This window comes from Austrofundulus limnaeus, unplaced genomic scaffold (assembly GCF_001266775.1).
Source record: "Austrofundulus limnaeus strain Quisiro unplaced genomic scaffold, Austrofundulus_limnaeus-1.0 Scaffold597, whole genome shotgun sequence".
Classification (NCBI taxonomy): Eukaryota; Metazoa; Chordata; class Actinopteri; order Cyprinodontiformes; family Rivulidae; genus Austrofundulus; species Austrofundulus limnaeus.
Window position 1 is genome coordinate 131,077 of NW_013952999.1, and position 14,163 is coordinate 145,239.

Here is a 14,163-nt window from a genome sequence, read left to right on the forward strand (position 1 = left end):
CATCAATCCATCCATCATCAGTCCATCCATCATCCATCATCAGTCCATCCATCATCAGTCCATCCATCATCCATCATCAATCCATCCATCATCAGTCCATCCATCATCAGTCCATCCATCATCCATCATCAATCCATCCATCATCAGTCCATCCATCATCAGTCCATCCATCCATCATCAGTCCATCCATCCATCATCAGTCTATCCATCCATCCGTCCATCCATCATCAGTCCATCCATCATCAGTCCATCCATCATCAGTCCATCCATCATCAGTCCATCCATCATCAGTCCATCCATCCATCATCAGTCCATCCATCCATCATCAGTCTATCCATCCATCCATCCATCCATCATCAGTCCATCCATCCATCCATCCATCCATCCATCCATCCATCCATCATCTTTGTCAGGTTGTGTGGGCTGCAGCTTGAGCAGGGAGGCCCAGACCTCTCTTTCCAGCCACCTCTTCCAGCTCTTCTGGGAGGATTTCAAGGCGTTCTCAGGCCAGCCGAGAAAAATCTCCATCTCCAACATACTCCTCTTTCATCTCTTTTATTATTCCATTTTATTTTTATTTTATTTTTTATTATTTTATCTACTTTTATTGTTTGCACTTTGAGTTCTTCTTTCAGATATAAAGTGCGTTACAAATATAATCTATTATTATTACATGTCTTCAGGCATGTAGGCGGACATGCCTGAAGCACCTTCCTCTCGAAGTTGAGGAGCAGCAGCTCTACTCTTAGTAACTCTGAGATAATTGAACTTCTTATACTCTCTCTAAGGGAGAGTCCACTACGCTTTTGGGTCTATCGTGTCTGTCCGGCATCTTTCCCTGCCATCTGATCCACCTCACCACTAGGTGGTGATCGGTCGACTGCTCAGCTCCTCTTTTCACCTGAGTGTCCAAAACATGCGGCTTCAGATCTAGGGCTGCAACTAACAAATATTTTAATAATCGATTAATCTATTGATTATTTTTTGATTAATCGACCAAATCATTAAAACGCTTAATTACATGAATATGAGTAGATATAAAGTAAGTTAACTCCTTAAGGATGCAAGTTATTGATAATGAATTAATCTGAAGTTGATTTATCTTATAGATTGATTAACAATTAATTTAATAAGCAGCCATTTTTTAAAAAACCGGAGTTTTCTCTTGAATCAAGAGGGTCTTCCCATAAAATGAAGGATTTTTTTTATAATCTCCTGAATTAAAAAACAGAAGCACATAATACACGTTTTAACAATTTATTTTGCCAGCTGTATTCAATACTACTATTAAATAATAGCAAAATAACTGCTGTGAAGGTAAATTCTGCTCTGCAGATATTACACAGGTTTCTCTTTCATTTTCTTAAAATGATCCCACACTTTTGAGCTCTGTTGTCAGGTAGCCATGATACCAGAGCCTGTCTGTATAATGTCTTGTGACGTCCACGGCCTACACCAGTTACCACTACTGTGCATGTGTGTCAAGGACAGAAAGGCAGACGTGGCAGTGAAGGTGTCAAAGCAGTTTGGAGAGAAAAACAAAGTAAAGAACAAAAAAAAAAAATGATTAATCGATTATTAAATTAGTCATCAATTTTTTTTTAAAATAATCGATTAGTCATCGATTAATTGTTGCAGCCCTATTCAGATCAGGTGACACAACCACAAAGTTACAAACTTTGACCTATCTTGTTGCCACGTGCACTTATGGTCACCCTTATGTTCGAACACGGTGTTTGTGATGGACAAACCGTACAGAACAACATAACACCTCTCGGGTTCAGATCAGAGTGGCTGTTACACCCAGTAACACTGTCATTACCCATTGTGGGCATTGAAGTGCCCCACCAGAAAAAAGGAGTCCCCAGCACCTTCCAGCACCTCTAAGGACTCCAGGAGGGCCGGATACTTTGAACTGCCGTTCGGTGGTGCATAGGTCCAAACGACTGTCGGAACCCATCCCCCCCATCCAGCCAAGCTACCCTCTCATCTACAGAGCCAACACACAGTAGACCCACACCAGCTCAACGCCTCTCACTATGGGCAGCTCCAGAGTGGAGTAATGTCCAACTCCTCTCAAGGAGATCAGTTCAGGAACTCATGCTGTGCATCGAGGTGAGCCCAACTACATCTAGTCGGTACCGCTCAACCTCACACACAGTCTCAGACTGAGGCTGACGGGGCCTCATGGGTAGAGACACGGTCACCGGGTGCTCATGATGTGCACCTCCTCTAGGTCTGGGACCAGGGTTTGAGCAGTACGACGGCTCAGTGGTTAGCACCGACACCTCATAGGAAGAAGGTCATGGGTTTGATCCCCAGTTCGGACCTGGGGTCTTTCTGTGCAGAGTTTGCATGTTCTCCTCATGATTGCGTGGGTTTTTTCCGGGTACTCCGATTTCCCCCACCCCTAAAAACATGTACAATAGGTTACCTCCAGGCCTCCCTTGAAAAAGAGATCTGAGATCTCAATGGGACTTGCCTGGTTAAATAACGGTAAATAAATAAAATAAAGGGTGGGGCCCTGCTAACCCATGTCTGGGCAAGAGACATCAAGTTTCTTGAATTTTTTTCTCTGTCCATACAAGTGATTTGAATCGCTCTTTGAATGGCTTGTCTTCTGACCAGTTTGCCATGGGAGACCCTACCCAACAGCATTGATCCTGGGATCATTCAGACACAAAGACACCTTCACCATGATTTGTTATTCAACAGAGAATAACTGTCATTGAGTTATAATTAAACTTGCACACTGAATTATGTTTTTTTTTGTAAAGCCAGTTGATATCACTGGGAGTTAAAGTTGGATGACACATTCATGTCTTTGAGTGTACAAACATGTTGTATAAAGATGTGAATGAGCGATTCTAGTTAAGTATACTGTTCCAACATTAAAACACATGACTGACATTTCTCTTTGCACTGTGTGCAGATTACGAACATGTGCTGCAGCGGCTCGTTCAAGGACTGTCCGAGTCCGTGAAAAAATTCTCTAGCCAAGGCAACAGGGTGAGTGCAGAGTCAGGGTTGACTTCTAAATTCTTCAGACAACATGTGTTTGTTTTCTGTCAACATTTACACTCGTTTATAACCAGGATGCTGCTAAAGATGCACTGGGCAGGTTGAAGATGGTAGAAAGTGAGGTAAGGCCTTTTTAGCCGTTGTAAAAATACAACCCTAATTGTCATGAAAGTGAGAATTGTGGAAAATCTGGGGAAAAAGCGAATGCATTGAATTGCAGATCTCATAAACTCATTTAATTTACAATGGAACAGAGTAAATATATCAAATTTTAAACTTAATGGCAGTAACACAAAAAATAAAAATGAAATGGCAGAGATGCATCCAAAGGTTGGGTGTAGGGTCAACAAAAAGCTGTAAAAGTAATAGGTATATAAAAACAGCTAGAGGACAATTTCCCAACTACGTAGGTTAACTGTCAGTAAGAGTTCTGGGTAAAACACGAGAATTGAGAGTAGTTAAATCACTCATAAGTTAAAATGGGCAGAGGTGAAGTAGTTTGCAAAACACTGTGTCTGAACATAGTGGAACAGTTTTGAATGTTCCTCAATGGAAATTTGAAAAGTCTTTGAATATCCAATTATTTATATTTTGTAATATCATCAAAGGAGTTTGAGAACCTGTAAAAAATCTTTGAGCTCAAAGGACAAGACTGAAAGTCAAAGCTTGTAACCTTCGGTCCTCAGACAGGTCTGATCCCGTTCTGGGCTCAGGAGCACTTCACCAAACTATTTTCTGTAAACACAGTCCACCATGCCGTCCATAATTCTGGTTAAAGCTCTGTCATGCAAACATGTGAACACCATCTATAAATTGCGGCATCTGCTCTAGACTCAAATGAACTCAAAGTAGAACTGTTCTGTTGTCAGATGAATTAAAAATTTAAATAAAATTTAAAATATTCCCTCCACATTTAAACACCTCACAGCTCTGGTGTTGAAACAGCTCAGGTGTTGAAACAGCTCAGGTGTTGAAAAATCTCACAGGTCAGGTGTTGAAACAGCTCAGGTGTTGAAACAGCTCAGGTGTTGAAACAGCTCAGGTGTTGAAACAGCTCAGGTGTTGATACAGCTCAGGTGTTGAAACAGCTCACAGCTCAGGTGTTGAAAAATCTCACAGCTCAGGTGTTGATACAGCTCAGGTGTTGAAACAGCTCAGGTGTTAAAACAGTTCACAGCTCAGGTGTTGAAACAGCTCAGGTGTTGAAACAGCTCAGGTGTTGAAACAGCTCAGGTGTTGAAACAGCTCAGGTGTTGAAACAGCTCAGGTGTTGAAACAGCTCAGGTGTTGAAACCAGAGGTGGATGCCGGTCTTTCAGAAAGGGGAAGCTCAATTTCGGCCTGCATCATAAAATGTGTCGGTTTATTTATATGTAAATTCTACCCTCCGTTCCTTTTCAAGAAAATGATTTGTTACCCTGTCACAGATCATTTTACTGCACTTCAGTCAGCCAACTCATTTTGTCGTACCAGGACAGCTGAGAAGACTTGTTACTTTTCCCCACCTTTTGCACCAAATCAGTCTGAGGAGTTGATCAACTCTGCTGTTTAACTCTGTTTTCTTCATAAGGAAGATTTTCAAATGGCTTCTACAAAATCCAGTCCACAACATTCACACTGTCTGCCATTGTGTGCAGCTTGCTACTGCCGCAAGGCTAGTGTGAAGTGTGTTCGCCTGTGAGTGCTTTGTAACAGTGAAGGGGCTCAGCAGCACCCACTGGACAGAAACTGCGATAGAAGTCAGGAAGAGCTACAAAACAACCACCAGAAATAGAAGCTCAATTTGTTGCTAGTCGTTTTCAACAAAGAAAATGTTGCTAAAAGGATTAATAAAGCTTTTGGTTAAACTCAGAACAGAAATGAAACTAAAATGCTCCCATGGATGTTCACACCAAAAAGTCACTGATTCGCTCATTTCGCTGTCAATCAAAAAGAGACTCAGCCTCAGACAGATCATCCAATCATCATGCAGAAGCTGAGCGTCCGGGCCGGCCGAGGCCAGCCCCCTGCCCCATAGACTCCCAGAGACGCTCAGCATCTGATGGGCGGGACAAAATTAGCATTTATCCAATGACTCGTCTCATTTCACTGCACTCTTTGCTTCACTATTGAACTCTGTGGACGCTGAGCATCCTCACTGTTTAAAGCACTGTGAAGGAAAGCCGTGTCGTTATCAGTCATAAGAAGCTGATTCTGAACAAAAGTTGAGCGCATTGTAGTGCATATTTAGTCAATGACATACACACAACAGTATATATTTGATCACTTATTTTTTAAATTTATGGGGAAGCTGAGCTTCTTTTGCAGTCTTAGAGCAATCGCCTCTGGTTGAATCAGCTCAGGCACCACAGCATGCTTCCTTTCTCAGGGATTTTTCTCACTCGCATTATATTATTTGTCTAAATCTAGAAATCATTGTAACTTGCATCTATTTAACATATCTAAATGAAGGCGTGTCAGGGGAGGTGTCTCGTTCATTCAGTTTCATGTTGATTGTGATGTACAAAAGAAATTTGCGTGGATTCCGCCGTTTTCTGGATTTGACCATACGCCACATTTCAGTAAGAAATCCACGCAAGTCTTTGTACATGAGACCCCTGGTCTCTTCAGCTCCTGGACGTTTACTGATGGTTTCTTTAAAAAGAGGAGATACATTGTGGTGGTAACTGTGTTGCTGAAAAAAAAATCTAAATTATCCTAAATTTAAAAAATAGCATAAAACTTAGTCTCAACATTTGATGTCCCATTGCGATAAAAATGTGGGTTCATAAGATTTGACAATCATTGCATTCAGTTTTTAACCATCGTACATAATGTCAGAACTTTGTTGAAATTGGGGTTATAAAAAATTTTATATGCATGTATAAATGGTACATTGTGTAATTATTTTCTCTTGTTCAGCTTGAGTCACTGAAAAGAAAACGCACGGGATAAAAGAAGAACAATGAAGCAGAGGCTTGGCTGGAGGACCGTTCTCTCTCGCTCGTACACACTCGCTCTCACACAGACGCTACAGTGGCTAACACAAAGCTCCTGTTTTAGTCCAAGACGGCTGCATGACCCGGCCTGCTCACTCCTCACCTCTGCACCCCGTGTGCTGTCACCTCACCTGCCATGGTCACTTTATAAAACTGCAGCACGCAGATATTACAGAAAACATTTAAAGGTATGAAGAGCTGAAGACGATGCAGACATTTTTGCACTTGTACAAAATACAAACACTACAGAAATCTTAGTTTAAGCTGTTTTTTAAAAAAAAATTTACATTAATCTTTTGGGATTTATTGGGGAAGAAATCCATTGAAAGATTTTAGGTTTTACTTTTGACACCAGCTCTTTTGGTGACTAAAAATGACCAAAAATGTGTGTATGTTGCATGTGTGTGAGTACATGTTCTTAAATGTGTTTAACCGGTGAACTAAGGCGGTTTTAACTCTTTACAGATATTTTTTTGTGTGTGTGTATGTGTGTGTAATGAGCTTAATCTAATCTGTCTGCTCCAGTGTTCCCAGATTACAGTAATCTGCTTCATTTGGAGTGTTGTGATACGGGAATAACAGAAGAAGAAAAAAAAGCATAGCTTTGGGGTGCTAGAGCCTACATCCCATAATGCGGGATTAGTTTTATGTCGCCAAGGAGCTGAGTAGATCCAGACGTGGAGTCACTTTTCGGGGCTGTAAGGAGGCGTGTTCACACACAGCAGGTGTGTGAGCGCAGATTGTTGCTGCTGCTTCATCATCGGCCATTTTTCCGTCTCCTTCATCGTTACTTCAGTTATTTATTTACACACATTCAGAGATTATCCACTCTGTCCTGTGGAGATGTCCAGCAGCAGCACACAGACGCATCCGTCCACAACACGTCTCTGCAGTCTGAGTAATTGCTAATTTCCCTCTCAGACGTCCCTGCCAAAAACATCTTCTCTGGAATCGTTTTGGTGCTGGAGTCGAGCTACAAAAATAAAAGTAGACATCTTGAAACAACGCTATTTAACACGTCACCTGTTAGTCTGACAACTTGAAAGCAGCTTCATTTTTAGCCAGCCCGTTTATAACAGAGTACTTTATTTAAAATTTCCTGTAAACTTGTGTAGCCTTCGGATACTCTCTGGTTATTCTATTTATAGTCATGCAACGCTTCATCAGATAACTCTGTTTAAACTAATCTGCCACCGTTGCATAACAAGTAATCCTAGTTTAGGTTGGACCTCACTACTGCAGAGGTTTTATTAATGTAAAACTTCTTTTCCTTATTTCAGTTAAGACTGATTTTTTTTATATTGATATTAGTATTGTTAAATAGACAGGATAATTGAAAAATTTGCTTGGAATAACATGGAATCGTGGTTTAAAAACTCCAGTGGTCTGAAAAGTTAAATTTCTATAGTTTCCTTTTGGTAATGCTGTAAAGCAGGGGTGTCTCAGGTCTGGTCCTCGAGGGCCACTGTCCTGCAGGGTTTAGATGTTTCTCTGCATTGACACACCTGATTTGAATTAATGAGCGATTAACAGGCTTCTGCAGAAACTGAAGACCTGCTGAAGATCAAGGAAATAACTAAATCTGCAGGGTAGTGGCTCTTGAAGACCAGGGTTGGGAACCTCTGCCTCTGGCCTTCAGATCTAATCTCTGTACTCTTGCAGTTACTGATTTCTTTTAATTTCTGAGCGTCGCTGAAGTGAATTTGCAGGCTGTTAAAACTTGATTTGGAGCAAAATGAGTCCACTTTCCTGCCAGTCTTTGATGCATTAATGCAGAAGTGCAGCTTAAATGCTGATTACTCTGAAAAGCTTTGCATTAAGAGAGATTTAAATGACACAACTTTGATAAAGATGAATGCAGACTTGATGGATTACATAGTTTATGCAGCTTTCAAAAATCTTTTAGGTTTCTATGCATCAAAAAAAATAAAAGGGAGTCCACCAGCTGCTTTTGATGGTAGAAAAAAATGTCAATTATTAATTTTGTTTCTAAGTAGATATCCCTTCAATTATTATAGCTAATGCATTTTTTCAACTGCCATTAGCAACTATTATCACCACCTTTTTTTGCTTTAAGTTTGACATTTTTTCTAGTGTTTGGCCTTCTCCAACAAGCAGACGTTAGGATTTAAACGCAGACTGATCAGGTTTTTGTTTGCAAAAGCAGCTGCTGTAAAGTGGGACTGCGCTCAGAAAGAGACTAATTTGTCTGTCACAGAACAAATGAAAATTGGTAACATTTTTAAGCAGTTTTAATCCAGACACGATTGAAAAAAGTCATTTCAACAGACTTTTTACAGTTTTATTATTTGCCCAAACTATAGACTGGAAACCACTAAAGCATAGAAAAATGAAATGCTAACGGCAGCATCTCACTCTGAGTCTTGTTAGTGATTTAAAACTGCGAGGAAGTAGGCAGATTTTCCAGCGCGGTGTCACTGAACGCTGAATGTTTGCGACCAGGTGACCGGTGAGACGTGCCGCTGCCCTTTGTGAGGCCAGGGTTTGAAAATCACAGCCTGTTTTTGTGTTCATGGCTTGTAAAACTGTTGTGAGCATCAAACCACAGCAGACAAAATGACAGAGTTGGAAAAACTAACAGGAAAGTATTTTTACTTGTTTGCAGATTTGTTATTTGGTCATCAATCACTTAGAGCTGGTTACTGAAAATGTTTTGTTTTATCAACGCTCCTGAAAGTACACACATCATAAAATTTACAACCTTTGTAACTGGATAAGTGTTTGCATGATTTAAAATATCACTACAATAAAAATCTGTCTAAGGTTTTCAGACAGACTAATTAAGTCGGTGTATTTTGGGGTTAAAACTAAGAAAAAGGAAAAAGGACATATTGTTAAAATTTGTCCTCCTAGTGACCCACACTCCTCTGTTGCACTTACAACATGTACACACACTCCTTCACACTTTTTTTAATTGTTTTTTTCTGTCCTGTTCAATGTCGTCATACAAAATGTTTATCGTTGAAGTTTTGTTCAGCTGAAGTAAATGTTTTCATCTATTGTTGAATAAATGACTTTTTATATCAGAAAAGTCATGAAAGGGCAATCGCTTCAGATGTTTTTATATCCAGTAACTAAACAGCATCGAATGCTTTGTTTCTATTTTTGAGTGCTGGTTCTGATTTACGGACAAAGTGGGAAAAGTGATGACCTGGTTCTTCAGGCCTCAATGTATGTGGTTGGTTTTAATTCGAATAAAAGGGTAACAAAAAGATGTGAATCTGTGTCTTCATTGACCTAAAAACTTCACGTCTTGTTTCTCTGCTGCAGCACACCTGTTTCAGTGACTGAAACACCTCTTCAGAATCCTGACCAAGTATTTTTACATACAAGGATTTTGACGGGGTGTTGTTGAGCTGCAGTACAGACGACAAAAACGAGGAGTAAAAAATGTACAAGGTTTAAAAAAGAATGTAAGATATTAAATATGTAAAAATAAAACAAGATAAAATGAGACTATTGACTGAAAAAGGTTAATAAAAAATTGGAGCTATGAAATAGCTGTGAAAAAATAAAAAGAAGTGAATGTTCTTATTATGAAAAACATTCTGTGTAAATGAACGTAACTGCAGTGTGCACTTGTCCAGAGGTGTCAGAAGTATTCACTTTCATTAAGTAGAAGTATAGATACTAGGGTTTAAAATAGTTCTTGGGAAGTAGAAGTATCAAGCTTTTTACTCAAGTAAAAGTAAGTAAGTAAAGTTTTATTTATATAGCGTCTTTCACAGAAATAAATTCACAAGGTGCTGTACATTCAGGGAAGGGGGAGGGGGCAGTTAAGACGGGTCATGCAGCAAACACAGTTGCGCTAAAAGTATAAAAGTACTGGTTTTAAAACTACATAGCATAAAAGTAAAAATAATGAACACTTAAAAAAAGCCATTAAAGATAAAAGCTTAGGCTGTGCCACAGGGTTCTATAGCGCAGCGGTTTCCAACCTTTTCAGACTTGTGCACCCCAATTTGACATACGACTATACCCCCCCCCCCCATAGTGTACTGATTTATTAAATGAAAATTATTAAACCCCCTAGAACGTTTAATTCTCAGACATTTTATTTTTTTCAACTCAAATTAAACAAAGATAAAAATGTTGCCTTGAAAGTGAATAAGTAATTAAACTAGACATGGGTTTTTACAATGTAAAAACAAGTGTGCTTTGCCATGTAGCATGTCATTGCAGCATGGCTTTGCCTGCAGCATTGGACTTGCAGAATGAACTTTGACCAAGTTCAAATGTGCTTTCTAAACCAGCTTGTTCCTGTCACGTCAGCAGGTGTTTGTAATTAAGGTAATTGAGTGACAATATGAAATTTGAAGAGCTAGATTTTTTGTTAAAGTTACGTTAGCTGGGTTTTGACCCCTGATCTCCCACATGAAAGTCCATGACATAGATCATTAGACCAATGGAGCTGTGGCAGAAGGTGGTGGCAGGGGTTGATTTGTATGTGTGCAGAAAGAGGCCACATTGCCAATACAATTATTGACACAAAAATGCATAATATTACAACAATAGAGCAGTATTAAGACAATATTATAGTAAAACATCAAAATACAATAATATTAGTATTGTAAACACTGAACTATTGAGATTAAATATAAAAAACTATGGTGCAGTACCAAGTTGAGTACAGCTGGGGGCAGTATTGAACCATTACAAGGCCCCATTGACTCTCATTATATGAATTTGGAATAAAGTTGAAACATTAATATTTCAAAAACTACAAATTGTACAGGTACCAAAAGGCAAAGCAATCATTTGGCACAGGACATTTACAGACAGAAATTACAACAGCAGCTGTAGGACAATGTAGGCAGGAGCATTGGACTTTCAGAATGAACTTTGACCAAGTTCAAATGTGTTTTCTAAACCAGCTTGTGCCTGTCACGTCAGCAGGTGTTTGTAATTAAGATAATTGAGTGACAATATGAAGTTTAAATAGATTTTTGTTAAAGTTGCAGTAGCTGGATTTGAACCCTGATCTCCCACATGAAAGCCCACAGTGCTCATCATGAGACTATAGGAGATGTGGCAGAGGACAATCCCAGGGATTGGATTGTATGTATACAGAAAAAGTTTACCTTGCCAATGCAGTTATTGACAATTAAATGCAATATACTGTATAACAGCAATAGGACAACATAAAGACAGTATTACAGTAAAACATTAAAATACAATCATATTAATATTGTAATCACTGAACTACTGATTTTAAATATTATAAAACTATGGTGCAGTACCATATTGTGTAGATGCAGCAGGGGGCAGTATTGGACCAATACAAGGCTCCATTGACTCACATTATAATTTATTAAACATTAATATTTCAGAAACTATAAGTTTTACAGGCACCAAAAGGCATAGCCATCATTTGATACAGGGCCTTTACAGATATAAATTACAATGGCAGCTCTAAGACAAAGTATGCAGGAGGAGAAGCATGGCAAAGTTGAGATGACTTGGATGGGAAACGAATCACAATAGTGTGCATTCAATGCACACTGATAAATAAACCAGGTAATGGCAGGTGCAGAAAACAGCAGCATCCAAAATACATCAGAAACTCACCCAAATGAGCAAATACCATATGGTTTCACATTTTATACTGGATCCATTTTGTGTTAATTCCATGATTCCATCTGCAATTTCTGCATTGCTGAAATCATAGGGTCCTACATATCTCAGTCCTATTTTTTTTTAACACGGCTGGGAAATTTTTCCACATACCCCCTGTAAGATGCTCAAGTACCCCAAGGGGTACACGTACCGCTGGTTGGGAATCACTGCTATAGCGTACAACCTCTTCCCCACAATTTTTCTTCTAAAGTCTATAATGAGTATAATGTTTAATTAAAATATTAATGTTGAAATTGTTGGAATTAACTGGCTAGTTGTTTCAGCCATGATCATCTTCATTCTAGACTCCATCTGCTACAGTCTGTCCTGCTGGATGTGATGTGATTTGTGTCATACAGGTGGGATGGACTGAGTTCAATCCAGTAGGATATCAGGATGGTTTATATTTACACTTCTCATCCAACCACAATCATTTTCACTCTATCCAAGGGCTCCGTGTATCTGCACAGATTTCTGTTTATTTATTTCTGAACAATGAAAAGAAGGAATAAAAACAAGTCAAAGTTAAATAGAAATGAAAAACTTTTTGCATTTTTAAAAAGTAAGGAGTAGAAAGTACAGATAATTAAATTAAAATGTAAGGAGTAGAAGTAAAAAGTAAGCTGAAAATTAATTACTCCACTAAAGTATATAAAAAAAACAAACTTTCTACTTAAGTAAAGTATTTGTACTTAGTTACTTGACACCTCTGCTCTTGACAACAGTCCAGTGGTTCCCAAACTTTTTATCTTCTGACCCACAAAATATTCATGGCAAAAACTTGTGACCCCAAATATTACTGGTCTGAGTAGTAGTACACAAACTTTGTTAATAACCCTAAAAACAAAGGCTACACAAATATAAATACTTATTTATACTTATCTTGTGTTTTTGTAATAATTATAGGGAAAATATTACATCACCAATTATTTTATTACCCTTTAAATTGATTTCTGAAGTGCAGTGGTTCCCAAACTTTTCAGCTTTTGACCCACAGAATAACAGTAGCAGAGACCTGTGTCCCCAACTATTTTTGGATGATAAACATTTGCATCAGGTCAACTAAACATGGGAATAGTAATAATATTTATTATTCCATATTTATACATTTTAGGCAGCTAAGGCAAAAAATATAATTAATTTAGAAAATCTTTTCAGGACCCCAACTTGATGTTTCAGGACCCCACTTTGGGTCCCGACCCCAACTTTGGGAACCACTGCTTTAGTGCATCAAGTTCTAGAGAAGCTAATCACCCTTTCATCCAAATCAGGTGTGTCAGAGCAGAGGAACCTCTAAATCAGGGGTGTCGAACTCATTTTCATCGAGCGCCCCATGAGCAGTTGGCCATCTATCGCTGTAATTACCTTCAACTAAAACATCACGCTCCTCGTCTATGAATGAGCACAGCTAACAAACAATAACTGCTCTACGTGGTATTTCCTGCAGAGAAACACCATTTAACACATCCTCTTATAAACACTGAAAAGAACTACAACTTAAGTGTGAAATAAATAATATGAAACACTTAAAAGTAAGAGTTTTGTTCACTGTTGAGTTGTGATTAGTAGCTGCAGCCTGGAATTAAAAACTCTCCCACTTTCTGACTGGGAGTTTTCCACTGTTCCAGTTTAAATTGATGACCTATGTGGGAAATCCCCACTTCCTAGTGCAACTGGGCAAAAGTAGCTGGTGGGAATGTAGTGAAATTAATACATCTCTGAAGCTCTCGCGGGCCGTAAAATGCTGTGGGGGGCCACATTGAATTTGACTCATCCTCTAAACCAGAGGTTCTCAATCTGGGGTCCGCGAGAGGTATCTTGGGGGTCCTCAAAAATTTTTACTTTAATGTTAATTAGATTTTTGTTTTTAAAAATGCATGGAGAACAATGAACTAATAAAACAAACAGAATAAACTTAATAAAATATGTATTCCCATAGCATTTAAGTAAGCAAAGTTTTATTTATATAGCGCCTTTCACAGAAATAAATTCACAAGGTTCTGTACATTGAGGGATTTAAGAGTTGAAATGACAATAAATTATCTTTTATGAGGGGGTCCCTGGAATGTTTTTCACCCTTCTAAGGGGTCCCCAGACCCAAATGGCTTGAGAGGCCCTGCTCTAAACCAGTGGTTCCCAACAATTTTAGACTTGTGTACCCCCTGAGCCATTTTGTCGTACCACTACCCCATCTGTCAAACGTAATGATGATTCTCCAAAACTATAATGTACAACAACTGATTATTAAATGTATTTATACTCCTATATAACATTTAATTCTCAGGCATTTTATTATTTTCAACTCAAATTAAATATAAACATAAATACGGTGCCTTGAAAGTGAATTAAACTAGGTAATAGCAGGTTCAGGAAGCAGCAGCGTTCAAAAATACATCAAATAACCCAAATGAGCAAAATCTGACATTCTGCATTTTATACTGGTTTCCATTTTGTGTCAATTTTGTGATTCTGTTTGCATTTTCTGCATTGTGGCAATCATAGGGCCCTACATATCTGTCCTATTATTA

At 38.7% G+C, this 14,163-nt stretch overlaps 1 protein-coding gene across 1 annotated transcript in view; it reads left to right on the plus strand.

The window, feature by feature from the left end:
* cc2d1a (coiled-coil and C2 domain containing 1A) overlaps nucleotides 1-9,231 on the plus strand; it is a 35,063-nt gene extending 25,832 nt beyond the window's left edge. The window contains exons 26-28 of the mRNA XM_014026859.1: nucleotides 2,933-3,009; nucleotides 3,096-3,143; nucleotides 5,922-9,231. Of these exons, the coding sequence (XP_013882313.1) occupies nucleotides 2,933-3,009; nucleotides 3,096-3,143; nucleotides 5,922-5,954 (158 nt within the window). The 3' untranslated portion in view covers nucleotides 5,955-9,231. The remainder of the gene's footprint in view (nucleotides 1-2,932; nucleotides 3,010-3,095; nucleotides 3,144-5,921) is intronic.
* The last annotated feature ends 4,932 nt before the right edge of the window (nucleotides 9,232-14,163 follow it).